Source organism: Ipomoea triloba, chromosome 15, assembly GCF_003576645.1.
Source record: "Ipomoea triloba cultivar NCNSP0323 chromosome 15, ASM357664v1".
Classification (NCBI taxonomy): Eukaryota; Viridiplantae; Streptophyta; class Magnoliopsida; order Solanales; family Convolvulaceae; genus Ipomoea; species Ipomoea triloba.
The window spans coordinates 1,421,188-1,430,630 of NC_044930.1; the positions used below are offsets into that span (position 1 = coordinate 1,421,188).

Genomic DNA, 9,443 nt, shown 5'->3' on the forward strand with positions numbered 1-9,443 from the left:
AGTGATGATAATATGATATGTTGTCAAACAAATAATAATAACAGCATGAATTTGGTAGTTGACTAGTTGCTGTCAACATTTTTCGCCTGAGTTAATACAATAACATGCAAAGTTATCTTTAACACTACTTTTAAACTGTATTCAAACTTCATTCATCTTCCTAAAAGTTCCAAAAACTTGTGCTAGGTTCCCATTCTTTCCCTTGTTGAATCTCAGACAGGTGATCAGATTCCTTGTTTGTCATTGGAAGCAGCACATCTCTGGCTCGTGTTTTTTCTTCAAAAACTAAAGTCCGAATTGTCTAAGCTCGAGATTGGAGCTTCATTCTTCTCAAAGATATGTATGCCAGGAGTCTATAGCCGACGACCATGGCTGCCAGGGCACTTACTTCTTTGACGCCGCTGTCTATTTTGACTCCATTAACTGAATTTGTTATTTGTTCGTATTGCACTTTCAGGAGGAGCTTGAACGTGTGATAGTTGAAGGAGAGATATCGCAGCCAGGCTATGAACGCAGGTACTGTCTGCAGAATACCGAAAATCATCCAATTATTAGTCATCTGTTTCAGCCTTTCAGGTATCTCATCTGCTTTAGATACTCTTTTTCTCCATATTAATGAAAATGTTCAGTAACTGTGTGTTCAATTTCTGAGCTATGTTAGCGTTTTTACCTGTATAAAATATCCACCGGCCAACATGAATGTCATCACTGTAACTGAGGCAAGAGTCGTTGCCCTCTTCAGATCCATTAGTGTGGCCCCGATAGCTAGCCCTAGTCCCTGCAAGAACGTAGAGAGTTTAGGAATTGGTTGCGTTTTTGAATATCGATCTTAAGTGATAGAACCTAGCTCAAAGACTCACTATGAATTAATAAGGCGTAGTTGAGTAGAATTACTTCTTTTATTTGCAGAAGAAGCATACCTGAGCTGCTACAATACAGAGGAAAACGGTAAGCATGGTTAGGAAGAAGGAAGCAGCGTCGTGTTTCAAGCCTGCCATGAAATATACGACTAGAATAAAGAGTACGGGCAGAAATAGGTCGAGCGGTAGATCGCTGGTGGTCCTAGCCACGAAATATGCGCTTAATTGGTACATATCAGCTGCCCGCTCCTTGCTGAGCATAGCCCTTTCTTGCGGGAATGTGAATATCGCTGTGAAGACCGGAAAAAATCCCCAAAAGACAGCAATGAAGAAGAGCAGCCCCGCCTGCAAAGATTGTTCTGGCTGAGAATAATCCAATAATCCAATCTTTACGTTACAGAGCTTGATACAGCCATACCTGATCTTGTAGCTCAGATGGTTTATCACCTCCGGATTTCCACCAGAGCATACCCAATATAAGTGCTGTTGCGATAACTTGAGTGATTCTCAACCAGCTAAAGTAATCATGTCTCCGTTCTTTAAGTCCTCGCCAAAACAATATGGAATATTGCTCGCACCAGCTCGCACCCCATTCTCGCTTTATGGAACTTACTTTCAACTTCAGTTCTTCGTCAATCGGTAGAGGAGCAAGAAGCTTCTTCTTTTCGCTTTCAGCAACTTGAGTCTCGTAAGATTCCACCAGATACTGTGAATTAGAAGAGAAGCTGTCAGGTAATTCAACTTGGCTTTATAATTTCTGAAATTCTGCTTAAATCACCGTTTTCTGCTCTTTTTTGCCTTAACTACCTTGCATTTATCTTTTATGTGGCTAACGATCTTCTACTATAACGTAATTCACAGTTATGGTTCAACTATACTGTTTGAATATAATTATCTCGAGTTAGGGTCTGATAAAAAAGGACTGTTATTTCACCTCATGTACAACTGCTGGAGATGGCTTTCCATTTCGTGTTTCTCGCATGGAATTGCCCATTTGCACTTTGTCCTCCAGTTCTGAAGGAACAGACACATCGTTTATGTTTCCATTTGCCAGGTCTAGCAGGAATTCTGCGGGATTCATCGCAATCAGAGGAACACAACCTATAGACGAAAAATAATCCAATGCAGCAGACGCCTTCCCGAAGTAAAGCAGGCTTCCTTTGCCAAGAAGAATCAACTTGTCGAACTTGTGGAAGAGCCTGCTGGATGGCTGATGAATCGTGGTAATCACCGTTTTCCCTGCCTGTTTCATTGTTAAATAACATCAGCGAATTAAAAACGTGATTTTCTTTCTAGCTTTTCCTGCTAGCTTTTTCATATGATTTTCTATAGGAAACTAGGAAAGTACGAGTTGTTTATTCCTTCGGTTTTACCTCTGCTATATCCTGTAAAATCTCGACCATCCTTAGAGCAGTTGTAGAGTCTAATCCAGAAGTAGGTTCGTCTAGGAACAAAAGAGATGGATTGATTATTATCTCGTTACCAATGCACACACGCTTTCTTTCTCCACCTGAAACCCCCCGAACGAATGAGCCTCCAATCATGGTGTCCTGGCACCTGCAAACATCGTCCCTTTCAGATCACAAACAAGCTTAGATCACGGTTTTTTTTCGTTTTAGTCACACAATTACCTCTCGAGTCCCAGCTCATAGATGACATCCATGGCTCTATTCTCCTTCTCCTCCTTAGTCAGCGTCTTTGGCAGGCGAAGGCGAGCTGCATAGGTCAACGTCTCTTTCACGGTTAAATGAGGAAACAGAATGTCGTCTTGGGTCACAAACCCTATCCTGCAAATTCACGATTCACCCACGTTAGCCATGCATCTACAGACATTACCCAGATCGTTTTCTTGAAATTTTTTGCCATCGAGGATTTGTGCCCACTGTTACCTGCTCTTGAGAAACTTGTTATATGGTTGTTCATTGTAAGTAATGGACCCTCCTGTAGGCTCTCTTATCCTCCCTCCCAATAGGCTCAGAAGAGTTGTCTTTCCACTTCCAGAAGGTCCCATCAATGCCAGAACTTCCCCAGGGTCTACTGCACCACTAATCCCATTCAAAATGTCCTTTTCCTCTGTGGATGTCACACCTTTCAGAACAACCTTGTAGGAAACCTCAGTAAACTGCAGATTTTAGTGAAAAGAACCAAACTTTATTATCCAAAGTCATCATAAACATGTTTATGTGGTAGCTAAATGTGGCTAAACACACAAGGAAATTATGCTAGGAGTTGCCCTTTGCTCTAAACCTAAATATTTTTTCATCCTTTTTTTTTTTTTTTTTTTTTTTTCAAGTTTTTGTCACTTTTGGCCCCTCGAGTTTTGTGACATAACTCGCAAATGACCAAAATTTATGGTCAAGAACTCCACTTTCTACCTGAGCATGCCAAGTGAATTGACATTTTTGCCCATAAACTTAAGCCACTTGCAAGTCATACGACAAAAACTGATGAGATTAGATTGATTTCTCACTAAAAGAACCAAAAGTGAAAAAAGTCAGAAGTGCACCAATAATGGGTATGATAAGATACTCGTAGAATTAACCAACAATAACTCTTTTTTTTTTTTGAGAGAGAGAGAGAAACCCACAGTAATAATTATTCGAGGATGTTTACTGGATAAAACTCAGCTCCTGTGTAATAGCTCACTTACAAACCACACAGGAGAGGTAAACCAGAATATCAGATAAAGGAATAGTCTTGTACATAAATACCATATGAGATGAGATCCTGTACAAGACTGAACCTGACAGAAACAATCATGCATAGCCATGTTCAAAGGGGTACACTGTACTGTTGAGTAGTAGTTGATGTCATGAACAAAAACCTCCATTATCATATCCTTGCCTGCCCAAATACATAGTACGTATCAAATCAATCCTTGTATGTATACACGTGTACAGTGTACGTGCCAGGTAAGCAGAGGGTGATGACACCGTGGCATGGCATTCCCGATGACACACACAAAAATAAACCATAATTTCAACACAGACATCCTGCGGCATCATTCATGCTCAGCATATACATACATGCATACATATATATATACACACAAATTTCACCTTGAGAAAGATTGGCATTGTGGGTTCTGAATGAATCCTCTTCTTGTCTGTTCCTGCTTCAAGATCTTCAGCTGCAAGTATATTTACACGTTTTTTTTTTATACTAAAGTCGAAAACAATAGTAATATGTAAGTATCATAAACAATTTAATATCTTACACACTTTAATTTAGCAATTGTTATACCATGGACCAGGGTTCATATTGCATTGTGAACCCTGATATAAAAATCATGTACCTACAATTAACGGTTTCTGTACATGTAAACAAATAACTTGATAATTGTTGATACATAATATGATAGTTCAACTACATGTACAACTAATTGTTGATAAGGTTATTTTTAGACTAGGGTCTACAATGCAAGGTAGACCATGGTACATGGTATAATTTACCTTAATATAGTACTCCGTATCAAATATAAAAAAGACAAGTTACTTTACTCGCCGTTAAAATTGGAGACAACCTTAATTTTGATGTGATTAATGAATAATGATTGAAATCTAACATACATTCTTGAAGGACAGCAATCAATACACTTTCATGGTACTAAAGTCAAACTTATGTCAGCTTTCATGACTAGCTAGGCTAATCTAGTCCTGGTTTCACGCTGGAATTCTACAAATGTACCGTGAGAGTCAAACGTTTATGAAAATATAAACTTGAATTTCAGAAGGGTCTTTATCGCTCTTGTTCTAAGAGATTGACGTTTGTAGAAATATAGTGATGAATGGGGAATTATTGGACAAGAAAAGTGGAATGAATTCCTTCAATAATTCACACTAGAATTATATGCTCCATATAATGGAGGCCTTTCACATCCATGATTTGCCTACCACACTTAGAAATTGAAGCTAAGTTCCACCAACTACTTGAACTATTGTAACCACAAAGAGAAAAGAGAATTATTTGTCAAGAAACTATTGGTGACAAGTGGCTAAAACAGTTACCAATGTTGTTGGGCTCACTGTTTTTCGAAAGTTTTTAGGTGTGTATTGACATAAAGTAACAATAATTCTCCTCGACGTAATTATGTATATCATAACGTATTATAGATAAGAAATCATTACCAATAGTATTTGTGCAATCATATATAGGATATATATAATGGTATTTGCAGATATGATCAACCTCGATCAATACTATATAAGTTTCCATAATTTATAAATGTTAATCATTTATCTAATTAAGAAAAGCTATCAATATAATATGCATATGATCATATTTTTAAATGTTTAAATAATACATATGAATCAATAATTGTTATTTAATGTTGTTTTGAATTGGTCAGCTATAGGTAATTTAAACTAGTTTATCTTTTTGTGGTCTTTTGCCAATTAGCTGTAGACCAAAGAGACTACTCATTTGAACCAAAAAAAAGAGAAGAAATAAATAAATAAATAAATAAATGGGGAACTTGGTGTGAAAAGGAAGGAAAGAGAGGTTCTTTCACTTTCTCTTCTGGTTGGGACATTAGAAAACAAAACATCATCGCTGCATATGAAGTCGAAAGTGGTCCCTCGCCCATTACTTCTCATGATAGTTTTGAAAAGCTTAACGATGACTGTTTTAAATTTGTTGAAATATACATTACATTACATTTACATGCATGCATGCCATCTTCGATCTGTCATTTTTGCCCTAAAAGTTTGCTTGCTTTAATTTTAGTTTATGTGATGCATGCATATATAGGCTATGTTTGGCAAACCTAACTCAAAAGGTAGCTGAAAGCTGAAAAGTAGCTGAAAATTGAAAAGCTATAAGCTCGAAGCTGAAATCTGAAGAGCTGTTATGCTTAAAAGTGTTTGGTAAAATTAGCTTTTTTGATAAGCTGATAAATGTAAAAAGACTAAAAAGGACATCTTCATACAATTTAAATAATTTTAAATTTAAATAGGTTTGTTTATATATTAAAATATAAAATAATGAAATCAATATATTTAAATAAAATATAAAGTAAGAACATATATTTGAAAATATATAAAGTAAAAAAGATATTTATAATTCATAAGATTAGTTCATACAAAAATTAATGTTCAAACATAAATATCAAATTGAAATAACAACCAAACATAATGAAAAAAAATGTCAAAATGGTTTTAATTGAGAGGGGTAAATGATGTCATTTATTTAAAATAATAAGGATAAAGATGGAAAAAAGTTAAAAAGCTACTAGCTTATTTTGAAAAGCTACCCCAAGTAGCGTTTCAAAATAAGCTCTTATTTTAAGCTACTAGCTTATTTTGAGAACATTACCAGACAGAGCTTATAGCTTATTAGTAGCTTAAAATAAGCTATAAGCTCCTAAATAAGCTCTGCCAAACAGAGTCATAAAGTTCAGCTAATTCCCCTCAATACATCCCTTATCCAATACTATTGACACATGCTGAACACAAAGACTAGACATTTGTTTATTGCACACTAGGAGCCCCACTTTGAGAGGTTGGTCTCACACTGCATGAGACTCGATCCTAATTTTTCTTTCCAAACTATACCCCTTTGACTAACTGACTTCAGACCAACTAAGTTGTTCATGCGGGCAGAGGGTTTATAATCTTAATTATATATCTCAAATGTAATTATTAGCAAATGCTAAGTGGTGTTGAGTTGAATGCATTTCAGCATCAACATGCCCTCAAGATGAGGGAAAGAGAATAAATACGGCAGTTGTCATCAGAAAGATGACACAAAGACCCTCAAAAATTGATATTTCCATATAATATCGACCGTAAACTCCCCCACTCCGGAGGACAATTGGGTCATTCTGGTTCTTTTGTTTCTTAAAGGAAATATACTGTTCGCGGTGGAGATGAAGCATGAAAGCTAGCAAGATGAAGACGAAAGTGCAGAGAAAAAGCAACTCAAAATATAGACAAGATAACCAACAATTTAGGGAATTTAATTAATATCTCGCGATTATTATTATAAATTATAATTATAAAGTTAATGAGCTTCGAAATATGAGCTTCTAACCATCAAATTCTGCTCGTGCTTAAGACTCGAGCAGAATCTGAATTAATAATTGGTGGAATAGAATACTAATTTTTTTTTTTAATTATTATTATTATAAATAATGTTATCTTAATTATTATCATGATAAGAAAGATATAATATTCACGTATTGTTAAAAAGTTAAATAAATAAAAAAAAAAGATTAGGAGTTCATGCAAATGGAGTGAAAAAGTGAAAAGAGGAGAAATGAAGCAAGGCTAGGGCTTACGAATATCGTCGTCGCTGAACGGCTTAGAATCGGCGATCTCGTCGGGCGGGACGGTGAAGCCGGTGAAGGAAAAGGAGAAGCCTAAGCTGGCGCTGGAGGCGCGGCTGAGGGCGGCGCCACTGCTCAAATCATCCAAGTCGAATTTCATCTGAGCGCTTCTCGACTTCCGGATATGAGTGGAGCTCCGACCCGGCGACGCCGCCGCAAGCCGCCTGCTGGACTTCCTCGATAGGGTTCCGCCGCCGCCGCCGCTATCCGGAGCTCCACTGCCGGTCCCGTCTCCCGACGACGCCGGCGACCTCATCGCCGCCATTGCGGCCGCCATCGTCTCCACCAGCTGATCCGACTTCGTCCTCAGCAAACTCGTAGAGCTCGTCTTCTCCATCGTTAACAAGCAATTGAAGATTCTATCACACGCAATAATGCAGGATGAAATTATATATATATAATTAATAATATGTAGTTTAAATTCCAAAATTATGGGAGTATATTGTATATATATGGGGAAGTATAATAATATAGTAGGTAATAAATAGCAATGATAAAGAGATGGGATTGGTTGCACCTTAAGGATAGAGAGAGTGTTTGATTTGTAGAGAGAGAGAGAGAGTTCTTGAGAGAGATGATGTTTCTCAACTCTATTTAACACAGGTTCTCAAAGTAGGCACCCTTCCTTTCCTTTTATAGTGGCAATAATAATTATAATGGGGAAACTACTTGGAGTTACAGAACTACCCCTCTATGGCTCTATCAATTAATTACTACCCTTTGCAAAATTTAGGAGGCAAGGGGAGGGGAGTGTTATAACTTCCAAAGGCCGGCCATAAAACGATATTTATAATAATTGAACTCGTGATTTTTAATTACAATTAAGAATCATCGCAAATTTTAGTGTAGATCGCGATCCATTGTGGACCGCGTATCAAAACGACGTAGGGTCGTTTTGATTAATGAAAACAGACGGATGAAACGACATCCGATCCATTCCGTACCATTTGCTTTCAGTTTATATACACTGCAGTTACATTTCAACACAATTGCAGTTTCTTTTCGATATAACTACAGTTTCATTCGATAATATAAAAACAAATGTGAGGCAATATCATTTGAGATAAACTGTAGTATCAGTTACGGAGATTTAGAGCCGTTGTTTCTCCAACTTATTGAAACGACATCGTGTTGTGACCATGGTCCACAATGCATTGTGGACCACGGTCCATGATATAACGACCAAAGAATCATAATTCACCCCTTCGACTTTTAATTTTGAGCTATAGCCTACACAGTAACTTTTATATCAATGTAACATTTATGCTTAGCATGTGTGGTGTTGCACCAATAATTGTATGTGGTCATTCGTCCTATCTAATGAAATATTAGGAATTATATTAACTCAATAAAACTCGTGTATAAAAAAAATCCACTAGAGTTATTCAAACTCGGAGGCCCATGTGAGTGAGCATGCCTATCTTATGATAAGCATCATCATTAGTGGTATTAAAGACATGCATGCATGGACTGCTGCCACAACACAACTAGAGAGGCGTCATCCTTGAACATATATGTAAACTCTTTGTGTTCTATACTTCTATTACTATACGATGGTAGTATAAATAGGAATTCCTAGCTTACATGAAACTTGAATTCAATTTAATTTTTACTGCATGTATTTTTTTGGTGTTTTCAATTCCCAACAAGTAATTGTATTCGATTATTCGAAGAACAAGGCACTCAAAGATTAATCATATTGACTAAGTCTATAAGCCCGTAACATGAAAATTCAAGGAGAGTCCTTGACCCGGGGTCCAAGAATTCACAATTTAAAATCCGAGACTTCACGACTTGAGGATTGAGAAGGAAGGATGCTCTGAGAAAAATTAATATGAAGGATCAAAGCACGACGCAAGAGGCTAAAGTACAGGACATAAGCAGTGGGCAAGGGCCCTAGGCCAAGGCCAACTTCCGGGGCCGGCTTTGGGCAGCTAGCCATTCCCATCTCTAGGATTGGGTGGTGGACCGCGGCTTGATCTCCTAGCCTACTATGATGGGGCTTGTTGGACTTTCCTCTTTGTATAAATTAATATTGATTTAACATTACAAAATCATATTCAATTTTACCGCACACCATTCTTCATAATATTCAAGCATTAATCTGTGAATTATTATATTGCTAGTTACTACATTCATATTATTGTCTTACCCTTTTATCCTTTATATATATATATATATATATATATATATATATATATATATAATGAGATATACATCTCTATCATGTACGAATTATCTCTACCGTACACGTGTTC

General features: G+C 37.0%; 1 protein-coding gene and 1 long non-coding RNA gene across 3 annotated transcripts; one reads left to right on the forward strand and one right to left on the reverse strand.

Annotated features, from left to right (window-relative positions):
- Positions 1–2: 2 nt before the first annotated feature.
- Positions 3–7,775, reverse strand: LOC116007557 (ABC transporter G family member 22-like). Of its 2 annotated transcripts, none has more exons than XM_031248271.1 (11): positions 7,703–7,775; positions 7,138–7,544; positions 3,920–3,990; positions 2,750–2,982; positions 2,492–2,647; positions 2,234–2,417; positions 1,795–2,103; positions 1,279–1,566; positions 921–1,205; positions 671–778; positions 3–523 (listed from the first exon to the last, which is right to left on the reverse strand). In XM_031248271.1, the coding sequence occupies exons 2-11, from the start codon at positions 7,520–7,522 to the stop codon at positions 302–304; spliced, it is 2,241 nt and encodes a 746-aa protein (XP_031104131.1). In that variant the 5' UTR covers positions 7,523–7,544; positions 7,703–7,775; the 3' UTR covers positions 3–301. The 2 variants fall into 2 exon arrangements, with proteins under 2 accessions (XP_031104131.1, XP_031104132.1); XM_031248272.1 differs by lacking the exon at positions 7,703–7,775 and adding an exon at positions 3,604–3,704 and having other exon boundaries at positions 7,138–7,197.
- LOC116007560 lies at positions 1,459–2,241 on the forward strand. The gene is made up of 2 exons (XR_004095290.1): positions 1,459–1,592; positions 1,915–2,241. It is a non-coding gene; the product is annotated as an uncharacterized LOC116007560 (long non-coding RNA).
- Positions 7,776–9,443: the final 1,668 nt, after the last annotated feature.

Coding starts and splice junctions, on each gene's coding strand:
- LOC116007557 (XM_031248271.1), bottom strand. CDS start 7,522: ATGGAGAAGACGAGCTCTACGAGTTTGCTGAGGACGAAGTCGGATCAG. Junction 2,104..2,233: donor TTTTACAGGATATAGCAGAG/GTAAAACCGAAG, acceptor ACAATGAAACAG/GCAGGGAAAACGGTGATTAC. Junction 779..920: donor TCTGTATTGTAGCAGCTCAG/GTATGCTTCTTC, acceptor ACGTTCTTGCAG/GGACTAGGGCTAGCTATCGG.